The sequence below is a fragment of the Neofelis nebulosa genome, chromosome 2, assembly GCF_028018385.1.
Source record: "Neofelis nebulosa isolate mNeoNeb1 chromosome 2, mNeoNeb1.pri, whole genome shotgun sequence".
Taxonomy (NCBI): domain Eukaryota; kingdom Metazoa; phylum Chordata; class Mammalia; order Carnivora; family Felidae; genus Neofelis; species Neofelis nebulosa.
In genome coordinates this window covers 6,658,293-6,673,045 of record NC_080783.1, presented here as the reverse complement: position 1 = coordinate 6,673,045, position 14,753 = coordinate 6,658,293, and the positions used below count along the sequence as shown (strand labels likewise).

Here is a 14,753-nt window from a genome sequence, read left to right as displayed (position 1 = left end):
TCCCTCTCCCTTTGGAGCCCACACACGGGCACACCGAGCCGCCGCAGAGCACTGCGAGGAAGCGAGTCCCGTGAACTCCTTGGTTTCCCGGTGCGCGTGAGGGTCAGGTTTCTAACACGCTGTAGGCTCCTACGTGTGCTGCGGCATTAGGTCTGAAAAGCGTGCACACGTTAGCCTAAAAATACTTGCTCGCTGCAAAATGCTGTCATCTGAGCTTTCGGTGAGCCATCATCACTGGTCACGGGTGACCGTAACAAATTTAACGGCCAAAATGTGAAGTATTGGGAGAATTACCAACACGTGACACAGAGACTCGAACAAGTGCCGTTGGGAAAACAGCCCCGGGGGGACCTGCCGGACGCAGGCCGCCAGGAACCCTGAGGTGCGGGGCACGGCGGGGGCAGTGAGACGAGGCACGCCTGTGGCCGCTGAGCCCCGGGGGGGACCAGGTGCCAGGACCGCGGGCGGAGTCCCCTGGGGCCTGCCTGAGCCTGGGGGGCGGGGGCCGGGGCCGCGCCCTGAGAGGGCGAAAGGCCCCCCGGGACGTCCTCACGGCGGCGCTCTCGAGTCACCTGCCTCCACCTGCTGCCGGGCGGGGTCTGTGTCTGTCTGGCACGAAGGCGCCGGCGCCTCTGTGGCTCGCGGGAGGGGTGTGGCGGGCGTCTGCACGGCTGTGTGTGTGTCGTTTTCACCTCGCGTCACCGTTTTCGTCCTTCTCACCGCGTTTGTGTTCGGAAGGTCGGGCGGGAAGGCCCGCGGGGGCCCGGCTCCCTGCCCGGCGTCAGGGTGCTGTCCTCTTGTTGCAGGACCTCGGCGTGACCAAGGTGGGCCACGTGAAGCGGATCCTGTGTGGCATCAAGGAGCTGAGCCGGAGCGCTCCTGCCACCGAGGCCTAGCCGTGGCCCTGTCGGCCTGCGTCCCCCGCTCGCCCCGCGACTGAGGCCGGGGACCCGCTGCCCCTTCTCATGGTGCTACTCCCCCCTGCTCCGGACGGGAAGCCTCGCGGACGCCCGTTCCGTGACCGTCCCGGGGTCTCGCGCACACCAACACAGCTACCTTCGAAACGACACCTCGTCCGGCCCCGACACCGCGTGGGGCGGACCGCCACCACCTCTCCGCGCCTGCCGACCCGGGACCCGGGCCGGGCCCGGCCTCCGGGCGCCGGGTTGTCCCGTGGAGGCGGCCCGCCTGGGCCGCGCGAGCTCGTCCCGCGGGTCCCCGCCGCAAGCCCCGTGACCACGCGCCGCGCGGCCTCCCCCCGGTGTGCGGACCCCGGCCCGGCCGGCAGCCTCCCGCGCCGGCAAGTTCCGTGTCCGCGGGCCACCCTGGTTCTCCGCGGCAGCCTTGCGAGGCCCCCGCCTGACGCCGCCCCCCCCCCCCCCCCCCCCCCCCCCCCGGTATTGCGGAGTCTTTGGCCGAGACGCCGCCTCTCCTGCTTTGAAAGCGGCCCGGACGCGCTGCCGTCCCGCCCGTGTTCGCGGCACGCAGAGACGGAGGACGAAGCGCGCTCGCCCTCCTCGAGCCGAGCGGACGGACGGTGACGACCTCGGGCTGACAGATCCCCTCTCCGGTTGCCTTTGGCCTCGTCCGCGTGGCGCCCTCCTCTTGAGCTGCTGGCGTGGAGACGTGGTCCCTCTGTCCCCGAGATGCCATAGCCTCCCGTCTCCCCGCAGACAGGGGGTGTTTGCGTGGGCTCGGTGTTGGCGAGCGCGAGTGCGTCCCGGGCGCTGGGGCGATGCCTCGCCCCGTCCTGGGGGACCGTCCCCACCGACCGTCTCTGGCCCTGTGGGCGGCCGTCTGCCTCGGGCCGCTCTCGCCCACGTCCCCGGCCCTCCCCGTCTCCCCCGTCGCCGCCACAGCCCACCCTGCAGGGCTCTGTAACCCGGCCCAGCTGCCAGCCGGGCCCCCGCGCCCCTACCCTGTAGCTCGCTTCACCCCTCATCCTCGTGAGGGGATTGGGGGGGGAGCTGCAGGTGTCGTCCGGTCACCCTTGGGGGAATCTCAAAGTGGGGGGGGAACCTTTGGGGCGCTGAACAGCATCTGCCTGCTGCTCCCTCTGCAGGCCCCTCCCCCTCACTGGGGTGCACGGTGGCCCCTCCACCCCCGCCCCCCGTGAGCCTGGCCGGGCCTCTGCTGCCGGTTTGGGGGCGCTCCTGCTGGGGCCCTGGCGGGCACCTGGCCTGCTCCTGTCCCTGAGGGTGTGGTGGCGGTGACGGGGCGGGGGGGTGCCTGTGCTCTGCAGCGTGCTCAGCTGTTGTGCGTGGCCTTCCCCACCCCGACGCCCCCTGTGCCATCAGACGGCTGCTTTGGACCCGGGAAGGCAGAGAGGGATCATCTGGCCACCGGAAGTCACCGGCTTTCAAGGTAGAACAGGCTGACAAAGGAGACCGTGGGGTCCTGAGCCCGCGGTACCAGAACGGCGTCTGCTCTGTCACCTCTGGCCGGGCCCTGGGCTCTGAGGTCCTCGGGGCGAGCCGGGGACAGGCACGTGCTCGGTGAGGAGGGGAGCGGCGGCCGGTGCTGACGCTGTGGGGCCGTCCCGTACCCTCCGCGCCCTCCCTTGGGAAAGCCCAAGGGCTGGGTGAAGCATGGTGTTTAGAATTAGTATGTCGTCAGTGATTAAAACAACACTGTTTACGTAAAAACCGTTTTCCTGATTCTAGTAAGTTAGAGGCGAATGGAGTAAACGTGAGTGTTGCATGGAAGCGTGTCGGCGTCCGGCCGGTGCCGCATCTGCTGCGGTGGCCGTGTTGGTTCCCGTGAGGCCGCTCTTTTGCCTGCCCCCCGATGTCCCTGCCGAGGCTGGGCGCTGTCCCGCGGGGACCCCGGTCCCGTCAGCGTGGAGGGAGGGAGGAAGGGTCCTGGGGAGTCTTGGACAAAAGGTTTTGTGCCCTCGGGCGGGGCTTACCCCTCATATTTATGATCTTAATTTATACGGTGCCCGCCGTGGAAGCAAATGCCTCCTGTATTGCTGTGTACAGACCCAATCTGGGGTTGTAAATAGGTTGTTCTGTGTATAAATAAAACCTGCCATTGTCAGATTTCTTGTCGTCATTCCTCGTCGCCCAGATCTTTCCAAACTGGATTCAGGATTTTGTATCTTAGCTACTCTGGAAGTAAGTTGGCGTGGCTGAAAAGCAAAATGGAAAGCCACTGTGTCTCTTAGGGTGTGGCCACTCGGATCTGTGGAATCAAGAACCCAGCCAGGAGGTGGGGCGCGGGTAGGGCAGAGGCTCAGACTTCATCACAGGAGCCCGGCCCAGCCTACTGAGGGAGGGTCATTGAAGCAAATAGTCTCATCCTCCTAGATCTTTCATATAAAACTAGACCACAGGCTCTTCTGTTTACTCCCAGCACCTTTATGCCAAGGGAGCGGCCTCTCCAAGGTCAAGGTCACTCTGTCATCTCCCGGTTCCCGGGAGGGCAACGAGGGGGAGTGCTCGAGTATAATCCCATCGATCGCAAGACTTGCCGACGAGGTGTGTGCAGAGGGCGGAGCAGTCGTTCTAAACCGGGAGCGGCTCCCGGCTGGGAATTTGTCCGCCCAGACCCCCGAGCTCTCCGCGGTCTGGCTGATGCCATCTCCCCTGGCGAGCTGGCGAGCTGGCGAGCTGCCTAAACAAGTAAGCCTTGGAGTGCAGTGGCTCAAACCAGGTGTTTTTCTGGTTCCCAGAACAGTCACGGGGGGTTGTGCTTCAGGCACTCGGGTACCCCGGCTGCGGTCCCCTCCACGTGTCACTTGGGGGTCTGGCCCACGCGGCCACGGTGGCTCCGGTCACCTTCCTGCCGGGGTGGGGGGAGCGCGGACGAGTGCGCGTGAGGTTTCCTGAGGCCACGTGGAAGCGGAAGCCCAGCTGGGGGCCCAGCCACGCCAGGTGTGCGGGGGGAGGGGCCGCGGGCCGCTGTCACCAGCCGACTCTGCTCTGGGTCCCTTCTGCCTGAAGGTCCCTCCGTTAACGCACGTACCTTGCCCTGCTTTCCTCCCTCGGGTGGTTTCCAGGTGTTCGGAAGGAGGGAGGCCCGTGTCCCTGAGGGGAGAGGAAGGGCGCCCTCCAGCCGCAAGCTGACCCTTGGCAACACCCGGTCGGCAGCGTTCCGTCGGCCGGTGTGGCCTTTACCCGCTGCCCGGGATGCTGACCTTGTACCGGAGGTTGACGTCTGTGACCCAGGGGCTGTCCTTGGCCCCGGGCACTGTTTCTGGTGGTTGGTTTCTGGTGGCTCTGTGTTGGCGGGTGGCCTCGATCCCCTGAACTCTGGCCTCTGGCACAGGCACCGGGGCCACGCTGCTGGCTCCCAGCTCCACGTCTACGCCCCGTGATAGCGGAGGGTGGCGTGGGGGAAATTAAGCTTTGGGCAGGGGGGCTAGAGAGGAAATTGAAGCACATCTAAGCACTTTGCACCCCCCCCCCCCCCCCGCCCTTCTGTGTCCGACAATCCTTTATGGAATGGAGAACTTGGATTCTCGTGGTTTCTTCTGACCCCGACTGAGTTCGTCCTCCCCGCTAAGGGAAGGCGCTGGGGACGCAGCCGGCACGGCGGGTTGGACGTGTGCTTGCAGGACTCGGAGTTTGCTCTAAAGATAATACCTAGGCTGGCAGGACTTTGAACTTGTATTGATCCTGGTTTAAAACTTTAATATTTTGTTCATTATGGATTTTTCTGCATTAATTTTGATTTCTAAAAATGTTATTAAGTACCGCTGTGTCTTGATTACTGAGTTTTTTGGGCACCTTCAAGTTTTGTGCCCGAGGCCTCCGCTTGCCCAAGTCCCAACCCTTCTGTCGTGTAATCTAATCTTGAACGTTAGACCTCAGACTCTCTCGGCATTTGTAGAAGCCACTGCTTGATGCTTATAAACATCAGTTTCCTGTCTCCTGCCCCACTAACAGAATCCCCGCGCCATCTGGGTGACGCGTTGTGCCCAAATGCGCCCCTGCAAGTGTGACCGCATTCTCCAGCCTCCTCTGCAGTTGACCTTAGTGATGTGACCAAGCTTGGGCTTAAGACATACAAATATTAACTGAAGTTTCCAGAAAGTTTCCTTTAAAACATGGATGCCTGTTTTTTTCCTCCTGCTGCTGGCCTGGAGGGTGGACCTGATGGGTGGAGCTCTAGCAGCCAGCCCGGGCCACGAGGTTGGAAGCCTACTCCTCGCGCCTCCGTGGTCTCCACGAAGCTCCTGGACAACCCCCTCCCCGTACCTGCCACACTTCTTGTATGTGAGTGAGAACTGCGTGTGTCTTGTCTCTATGTTGAACCTAATCCCTGTAGCGTTCCTCCCATAAAGATTTTGTATTTGGAAGGCCAAAGCGAAAGCATATAGACACGAGTTACACCTATTCTACAGGTGTGAGGCCAGAGAAGGGGGACCCCCGGGGATGGGTGAAGTGGTACGAAGAAAGCTTTGGGGCAGACTGGTGCGCACAGGGGGCGGGTGTTTGTGGGGCGTGGAGGCCTCTCTGCAGCCGGGGTCCGAGAGCGTGGCCTGGACGGGGGCCCGCTCACACCAGGGGAGGCCGCTCTGACCCCACCAGCGCGGGCTGCGGTGTTGGACGGTGTGTCCGTATCAGGCAGGAACTGAGGCACAGCCCATTCACGGTTTTCATCCCAAAAGCGAACCAGGTTTGCAAAACTCGTAGAGGAAAAGCAGCCGGCTGGGAGTCAGAGGCTCTGTCGCTCACGCTGTTGATGGAAGCGGATCGACCACGAGCCTTCCGAGCGCTCTCAGAAATCGTGTCGCCAGGTCCCTCGCTGGCCGGCAAAAGCCTGCGGTCGCTCGGCCCCAAGGTCATCAGTGCCAGGCCTCCAGGACGTGCACACTCAGGAAAGAGTGCCCAAGTGGCGTCACCCCAAAGGAGAGTCCTTCCGACGTCCAGGTCAGGTGTGCCCACGGGGACAGCTGACCCCGAGGTCGGAGCGTGGCAGGGCGAGCGAGGCTTTGCCTCCTCGGCAGGACGGGGAGCTCGCGGGTCGCTGTCTAGCTGCGCGGGTCCTGCCCGATGCGTTCGTGGCCTCCGGAGAGAGCCTCGGTTGTGGTCCTCTTCACCCCCCGTGTAGACTGCTTTCCGCCCCGATTTCCAGGGCTCTTTTAGGCACCAGCTGCCGAACCGTGAGAAGTCTGGAGACCTCGGGCGTGGGACGGGAGCAGGCACTGCGTGTAACCGAGCTGCCTCCCTTCGGGATGGGGTTGGGGGACGCGAGTGTGGTTTGGGCGTAGGTGGAGGAATCATGGGTATTAGGTGGGGCGCCGTCAGCCCCGAACCATCCAGCGGTTCCCCTCTGTGGGCCTGATCTCGGCTCCGTTTGAGGGCTCCTGGCGTTGCCCGAACCAGCCTGGCCTGGGTTCAGTCACCCGGAAGTGAAGGGTCCCGGCCACTATGCCGCGCAGCCAGTGACACGGGCCGCCGTGGTGAGTGGGGGCACAGGAGGAAATGGAGTCAGAAATAGCTCTTCCTCTCGGGTACACTTTGCCTTGGGAGGTGAGTGAATTTCCAGGATGTAAACACACCCGTGGTGAATTTATTTTGCTGACCCGTGCCCTGGATGGGCATGTCACAGAGCACAGAATGTGAGGGGCTGTCGGTGGCCTCTGGTCCTTCGCGATGAAGTCTGTTCCAGAGAGAAACTGGCATCTTCGAAGGCATGATTTTTGATCATCGGGAAATTCTGGTGCCCCACTGCCCTCCCCTTTTGCCAGAAAAATGTCCTAGTGGAATAAGTGTTCTCTGTAATGCAACCACCATTGCCCCTTCTCCAGAAACTTGCAGTTTCTTCTGGTAGTCTTCCTCAGGAGTCCCCAGAATTTAAATTTCTGAGGCAGGGCTGAGACAGCATTTCTAAATATAAACGTTTAGCCTCTGAAGTGGGTTTGGGAACAAAAGCGGGCGGAGCAGGAAACAGCAGGTGCACATCAGACGTGGAGACGACAGTGAAGAATGGTTTATTGAACAAGGTCTCACAGCCCCCCCCCCCCCCCGGGGGCCCCACTCCACCCCCATATGGAAGGATGGACAGAAGGAAGGCAGGCAGGCTCACCGCGGGCCCACGAAGGCACCGTCTGGCAAGGGCTCGGGCTTCTCCACAGCCAAGCTTTTTAGTTATTACGTCACCATTTTATGACCTTACCACGAAGGGACCGACCACGGAGCTTGTGTGAACGGAACAGATTCTACGCCGAGGGGTGGGCTTCCGGCCACGGCCCCCCTCACGTCTAGCGTTGGTGGCTGCGCAAGGTGCATCCGTGGAGCCCGTCTACACCCTCGGGCAGATCCAGCCCCTGGGGCCCGACGCCAGACACGTGCACGGAGGCCCAGGTCTCCCACGGCGGCTGGGACCGTGCTAGGAGCGGGGCGGGGCCGGGCCGCTCGGAAGCAGCCAGCTCTGTGGACACACGGCTCATGCCGCGGCCGGGACGCTGGCCCGCACCTGTCCTCCCGCCACCTCCAGCCACCGAGTGCGGTGGCGGCAGCGGCAGGGAGGGGAGGTGATGGCCGCAAAGCCTCATCTGAGGTAAGAGAGCACGTTACCTTCTCGGGAACCCTGCTCCGGCCCAGTTGGAATCTGCGTGCACCATCCCAGTGTCCTGGTCAGCCGGCTTGGGGACAGATGTAGGTCTGTCACAAATACCGCTGAGGTCTTTGATTATTAGCCAAGCTTAATTAGGAGGAACAGAATCCTGGTTTAGGTTTTCTGTTTTGAAGAAACTCGGGACCATCAGCCCACGCCAGGCCCGTCTGCCGCGGCTGGGCTTCCGGACACACGGAGGCTCTGGCGTTCGCAGCAGCAGCAGCAGCAGCGAGAAGGCTCTGATCACGGACGACACGGGGCGAAGGGCACCTCAGGGCTGCCGAGCTGCCACCAGTGTGGCCACACCCGAGGCTTCCTTCTCTTCAGCAGCGTCCACCGAGCCCGAGAGGCCACCCTGTCTCCTCATCCTGGAAAGAGAGCTAACGCTTTAGAATCGGTTTTAACTCCGGTCAAAGGGGGGGATCACGTGCCGCGTGGGGGCCAGAAACACCCTTTGTGTCCCAGCGTGAGCCTGGCCGGCCCGTCGGCGTGAGCTGAGCTGTCAGAATCCTTGTTGATGCGGGGACAACCTCGTCTGAACCGTGAAGACAGAAGAACGTGAGTGCTTCAGACGGTGGACCCGTCAGAGGGTAGCGACGTGCCTGCAGTTAACGGGGAACGGGTGAACTTTCTCATACAGATGGCAGCCGGGGTCAGGTGTGGTGCAAGGGCAGCGTGGGACCAGCCGCTGTGGGACACCGCCAGGTCTGTGCAAGCCCCCCAGGTGGGGGTGCAGCTCGGCCACGTGATAAAGCGCACCTTGTCTGGCCGGGGATGGAACGTCCCTCTGCCCGTAATAAACGGAGGGTCTGGAATCCCGTCCGCAGGAGGCGGAAAACCACACGCGTGCGCGCACGGCAGCACCCGGTGAGCTGTGGGGGGAGCAGCGCGCCCATGCCCACCACCCGCCAGTACCGGCACCGCTGGGGTGCGGAGGCCACGGGGATGTCGCTGGCTGCCCGCACTATCTGAAACTCCCGACGTGGATGGAAAGAGACGCTTCTGGTGCTCGGGGCCGGGCCGGCGTCTTGACACCAGAGAAGACGTCACTGCTTTGCACACGGAGGGTTTCTTGGCTGCAGGAGACAGGAGAGGCTGTCATAGACTCACGGTCGTGGACACCACAGCCCTCACCGGGTTGGGGGATTTGGAATGACTCTGAAATTCATTCCAGCTTTTTAAAAAAAAAATTTTTTTTTAGATGTTTATTTTTGAGAGAGAGAAAGAGAGAGTGCAAGCGGGGGAGGGGTGGAGAGAAAGGAAGACACAGAATCCAAAGCAGGCTCCCGGCCCTGAGCTGTCAGCAAAGAGCCTGATGCAGGGTTTGAACCCACGAATCGTGAGATCATGACCTGAGCCGAAGCTTAACCAAGTGAGCCACCCAGGCACCCCCGTTCCAACTTCTTGGGGTTAAGTTACGACGGGCCACAGGGACGCGTGTTTGCAATTTGGACATGTATTTACAAACTGTTCAGTCGGAGGACCTCAATTTATGCCTCCCCTGCCCCCACCTCACCAACCCTATGTCAGGACAATGGGCTTTTGCATGTTGTCCACACAGCGGGTCAAACTTGGGGCCTTTTCCAATCTGCCAGATGAAAACGTCTCATGGCAGAGTGATCTCTACCTTTTGAATCAACGTGTTAAGATCGACAGACGCAAGGATCTGAAACGTCCAGCCCCGTGGACTGCTGCGGGTGTGGTGCCAGAGTGACACTGCCTCCCGCTTGGCCCTCTCTTCCTTGTGGTTTGTTCCGGCCCCGCCGGGTGCCCCTGGCAGCATGCCTGACACATCGGTACCCAAGGCGGGGACGGGTAGGAGGAGGCGAAGAGTAGGAGGTGAGTAGGGGCTCTGGCAGGTGGGTTACGTCGAAGGCTGCGGCAGTAACTCGGGTAAGAAGCAATCAGAACAGGGAAAAGCCAACTGAGGACTCAGACTTCAGGAGCCTGGAAGCAGGGAGCAGATCGGGAGGACCGTGGTGCCCCTGATAGGGCCTGCATGGGGGTGACACGGATACGGGGGTGAGAGCCCTGTTCAGGCACATGGAGTCTCTAGTATCAATACTGATGGAACATTCCAGCAGATTCTGGTAAGTGTACCTGGTTTATGGGTGGGGGGAAGGGGATTGGGGGGAGAGGTGAGCTCCACGAAGAGGAACGAGAGAGTCCATATTGGCAGAGTGGGGAGAGAGCGGGGAGGGCGCGGGGTTGGCGTGAACAGGGAGGTGCTGGATGAAGGGCAGTGAGCGGGCAGGCAGAGGCTGGAGCCGCTCTGTGACAGTGGTGCTCATCTGTCCAGGAGACCCAAGGGTGTCGGCGTCTGGAGGAAAAGGCCCAGCAAGTGGCAGAGAGGAGGCGGGAGACCAGACCAGGGTGCAGGGGGAGGGTTTCCTCCTAGTGACTTGTTGCCCATGTCGCCCGGGCTGTGTCCCTGTTCCCGGAAAGCCTGTCAGGAGGTGACCAAAGGAGCGTGTACAAGCACGGACAGCGGAGAAGGATCCCTGTCCGAGCCTCGATCAAGAGCACAGGTGGGAAGAGCTGCCATCAGGGCCTTCGAGGGGACGCTGCCCGCGTGAGAGAAACTGGCCGTACCTTTTCTGTTTTCCCAGAGCGAGCTGCTTCTGTGTCTCTTTTCCCAGGTCATCTCTGACGGTACTGAAATCTTCATCATCCTCAACCAGGAGATTCTACATTTCAAAATAACGAAGGAACAGTGTTTTCGGATCTCTTCTTAGCCTACTTTTAAGACGTATGCAAAAAAATACATCAACAGAAGGATATCTGAATTGACGTAAATTAAACAACGAACGTAAGACATGCTGGTGCTGGAAATATGCTCGGCCAGCAGTGGAAATGCCGCGCCGGCCTCTGAGCGAGCACACAGCCCCACTGATGGCCAGCACAGGGGCTCGGACAAAGGACGACATAGGCACAGGGTCCTCCCCGGCCAGGAGCACAGCTGTTTCAGAAATCCTGTCACAGCGGCCACCTGCACACCTCCACAGTGACACCGTGGGCGTCTGTTAACTCTCCGGTGTCCCCAGATGCTGTCCCCACGTTCTCCCGAGGGACCAGACCTCTCCACTCCTGGCACATGCCATCGGCTTCGTACGTGGACATCATTCGCCATGAGCCCTGGCCACCCCCCCCCCCCACCCCCCCGGCTTAGCGCGTGGGGACACATCACTTGGGTGACAGCACACGGCTCTGACCCTGAGCAGTGCTCACAGGAACATGTGTAGCGCAAAGTGCCATTCTGACGCTCGCCACTTGCCACCGTCTTGTGTGACTGACCACCTCCGTCGTGTGCCTTTGGGAGGGGGCAGCTACGTGCTAAGATACTGAGGACACGCAGGAGGGTTTTGCTGCTTTTACAAGTAGCTCTCAGGTGAGAAAAAGTAACAAATACGATACGATTTCTGTTCCAGTAAGTGCTGCACAAGGAACCTTTATTTGGGTAAGTGGCGTATGATGTGCTTTTTAAAAACTGAGAAAAGCTGACTGCAAAGTAAGAGGAAATACAGAGGAAACGGGCCGATGTCCACGTCCTCAGAGCGGTACCTGCAAGACTGCAGGCGTGCGTCCCGAGACCCCTACTCCTCCCACGGTCACGGGGAAAAACGGAGGTGAACGTATGCACGTGGACGGTGCCGCGTAGATGAAAAAGCTGCTCAGTGACCGCTGTTAACACCACTGACCTTTGACCACATTTGCACATTTGTTTTCCAAGGAAAACTCATATTCCGCCGCTGGCCCCCCCGCCCGTCAGAGGCCAGTGCTCTGTGGAGGTGAGCCTGGTTGTTGCCGTCCTCCCTCCGCCCCGATTACTACCCGGGACTGTGACCCTCAGGGACCCTCCGCGTTTTACAAGGCTTTACATTTCCTGTAAATGACCACTTTGTGACTTTGTTTTCAACCCTAAGTAACTGGAGGTCTGTCCGCGTTAACATACGTCGCCCTGATATATGGACTTTAATTGCCGTGTTCTAGATCACCACGTTAATACCTTTCTTTGTTTTATCTGTCCCCTTTCTGAGGATCACTGAAGTTCTTCCGACCTATGCTGAGGTGAGCCCTCCGCAAGTCTCCTCACTCGTGTGTGAGCTGATTCAGGTTGTGTCTAGGAATGGCCGGGGTTTGCTGCGCACGAGCATCGTCCTGCCCGGCGTGGACTTGTCTCCGGTGCCAGCCTGCGTGCGCCCCTGCCGGAGGCGGGCGGTGCCGGCCGCTGCTTCACCTCAAAGGCCCTGCTTCCTGGCCAGTCTCCTCCCAAGAGGGGGGGGGGTGTTCATCCTCGCCCCGGTCTCCCCTGTCGGGCTTTCTGTAACTTACTTACAGATGTCCTTCACATTCTGGACCATCATCCTTGTGACCGATCTTGTTCCTCTTTGTGGCTTGCCTTTTCACTGTCATTTCCTTTGATGAACTAAAAGTTTTACTCTTTGTTTACAGAGAGAGAGAGAGAGAGAGAGAGAATCTCAAGCAAGCTCCACGCTCAGTGCGGAGCTCAATGTGGGGCTCGACGCCACGACCCTGGGATCGTGACTTGATTTCAGCTCAAGAGTCAGACGCTCAACTGACCGAGCCCCTCAGGTGCCCCTGTAATTTTTACTTTTAGTACAGATTTATCCATCCTTTTCTTTTGGTCTGTGCTTTTTGTTTCGTATGTTGAGAAAATCCTTATGACTTAGGTTAAGAAGGATTTCTTAAATCTTCTAAAGGTTGGAAATCACTGCCTTTCACATCTGAGTTTTCATATTGATGTATCTGGTGTGAGCAGAGCTGGATACAGATTTTCCGGGGCCTGAAGCTCAAATTTGGGGACCCTCTTTATGAGAATTTCTCCTGTACGGATAACCCATTTTCCCAGTACCAGTTACTGAATAATCCGTTTTTAATGTCGCTTCAAGTGCCCCCCTCCTGCCTGCCCTTGTCACTTTGTACCTGGTGAGGTGAGCACCCGGACTGTGGTCTTTTATTTACTTATCTCCTGTTGGTTTATTTTTGAGAGAAAGAGAATGAGTGGGGGAGGGACAGAGAGAGAGGAAGACAGAGCCTCTGAAGCAGGCTCCTTGCTGTCAGCACGAAGCCCGACGTGGGGCTCAAACTCACGAACCGTGAGATCGTGATCTAAGTTGGACACTCAACCAACTGAGCCGCACAGGTGCCCCTGGCCCGTGGTCTTCTGCCCGGTGCTCCTGCACGTGAGTTTATGTCTTTTACTGACCAGCACTAACTTCACAGACATGGGAAGCATTCTGCTATCTTTGTACTGTGAGGTGTAATATTGCTGTGTGCCTAACTGAAGCTTCGATACTGCTCAGTGTTTTGTGATCTCTGGAGAGGTCTTCTGAATCTTTCGGCTGGACGCATTCCCGGGTACCTTGTAGTTTTATGTATACCGACCTTGCAGTCTTTTGAACTCTCTTGATCTGAGGGTTTATCTGCACAGTCTTTGAATCTCCTTTGTAGAACTGCAAGTAACGGTTTCATGCTTTCCTTTTAGAATTTCCTTTCTTTCTCTCGCAATTTTTTCTTTATTTACTGTTCTTTGGGAAGGGTCCCACTGTTTATTACAATGCTGAATGCAAGTGGTGGGTAAGGGAATACTGGTTCCTTGATGTGAAAATATCAGTCAGCAATTTAATCCTTAGTCAACTTAATATCTGGAAGTTAATTCTTAAATCAAGGATCGAAATGACTAATTCTTAACCTAGAAATATTATAGTGTGCAAAGTAGGTTTGTCCAAGGCAAGCCAGGTGGCTCTGTCACTTATGTAGGAACAGGACACCAGATGAGAGGTGGGAAACTGTGAAGCTAATTCAACAGGTGCAGACACAGTAGGGATTTGGTATCACAGCGCTCATTCGGGATGAAAAGAAAAGGAGCAAAGTAGGAACGGAAGGAAAGGTCTTCCCCTAATACAGGAACCTACGAACACCTACGGCAACGCACTGAACGACACAACTTCAAAAGCATTTTTTTCATGTGAGTCAAACCCAGATTAAGGTTTTGATACTGAGGTCCTACTGACCTCATAACGAGCTGCCTGGCTTTCTTCTGCTTCCCATTCTCTGAAACAATTTCTAGAAGACGGGATTATCTGAGCCTTGAAGAACTGATACAACTTCTCTATAAGATCACTTGATCTTGGTGTTTTACTGAAGTGGTACATTTGCTGTTAAGTAACTTACCTTGATACCAACAGTGTCTCCATCTTTCAAGTAATAAGGTGCTCCCTGCAAATTATCTTGCTTTTTCTTCTTCTTCCTCTTGGTAATTTGCTGGTTCTATAGAGAAATCAAGCATCTTGAATAAAGAAAAGTCAATCTCAGCTTCTCACTAAGTTCCCTATCTGTGGGAAAGCGCACGTGGCCTAGTGACTACACCGGCGAGGCCCAGGCTCTCTGAGAAAGGCCCACAACTTTACCCAGCTGGAGACTGGAAGCCACTCGAACTTTTCGGGGAAGTACTTGGCGATTTCGATTTTCTCCACGGGAAGAGAGCAGAAGTGGGCGATGCGCTGCCTCAAGGAGCCGGCGGTCCAGCCGCAGGCGGTGTCCCACACCAAGTCCACGTGCGGGGCGTATGCCCTCTTGCCGGGGATGCGCATCTGTGTTCTCAGCACCACGTCGTGGGGCCTGCGCCAGAAAACAGTCGAGTGTCAGACCGAGCAAAGTGAGAACGCAGTAACCATGGGGGAGCGTGACGGGCGAAGCCTCCCCTCCCACTCTCCTGGTTTTTCCCAAGACCCTCTAATACTCTTCCCTACTCTGACTTCCTTCGGTGCTGATCTGGCCCCGAGCAGGGCGAAGCTCCCACGCCAGGCCGGGCCGGGCCAGTGTGCCGAGGTCGCCAGACAGAGCTATGGAACAGGTGCCCGAAGGCTGAGCTGCTGCGGGGCAGCCAGGGAGAAGCGAGCAAAGGCTTGGCGTGGGGAAGAGGGGCCCAGGGAGACAAACGCAGAAGGATGGGAGGAGCTGGGCGTGTGGGGTGGTACGGGACATGGGGTTCCAGCTGGAAGGTGGGGAGGGGAGAAGCGGGCACAACTGCTGGGCGTTTAGGGTGCTGAGACCATGTGGGATTTTAAGTGACACGTTTCTGTTGTGTGGGTGCTTTCACCAAAAGAAGGGATGACATGATGGGGGAACAACTGGGGGCAGTGGCACGGGGAGGGTGCAGGTGT

At 58.6% G+C, this 14,753-nt stretch overlaps 2 protein-coding genes across 18 annotated transcripts in view; one reads left to right on the top strand and one right to left on the bottom strand.

Moving 5' to 3' along the window:
* DGKD (diacylglycerol kinase delta) overlaps positions 1-1,366 on the top strand; it is a 112,616-nt gene extending 111,250 nt beyond the window's left edge. For all 7 annotated transcript variants that reach the window (XM_058700776.1, XM_058700803.1, XM_058700793.1 and 4 more), the window contains one exon: positions 807-1,366. In XM_058700776.1, coding sequence (XP_058556759.1) covers positions 807-896 — 90 coding nt within the window. In that variant the 3' untranslated portion in view covers positions 897-1,366. The remainder of the gene's footprint in view (positions 1-806) is intronic.
* A 6,128-nt stretch (positions 1,367-7,494) lies between these two features.
* Positions 7,495-14,753, bottom strand: part of USP40 (ubiquitin specific peptidase 40) — a 90,711-nt gene continuing 83,452 nt past the window's right edge. For 10 of the 11 annotated variants that reach the window (XM_058700671.1, XM_058700654.1, XM_058700689.1 and 7 more), the window contains 4 exons: positions 13,998-14,208; positions 13,762-13,857; positions 10,159-10,253; positions 7,495-8,642 (listed from right to left, as the gene is read on the bottom strand). In XM_058700671.1, coding sequence (XP_058556654.1) covers positions 8,531-8,642; positions 10,159-10,253; positions 13,762-13,857; positions 13,998-14,208 — 514 coding nt within the window. In that variant the 3' untranslated portion in view covers positions 7,495-8,530. Of the gene's footprint in view, positions 8,741-10,158; positions 10,254-13,761; positions 13,858-13,997; positions 14,209-14,753 lie in introns of all 11 variants that reach the window. The other variant, XM_058700678.1, reaches the window with a different exon arrangement.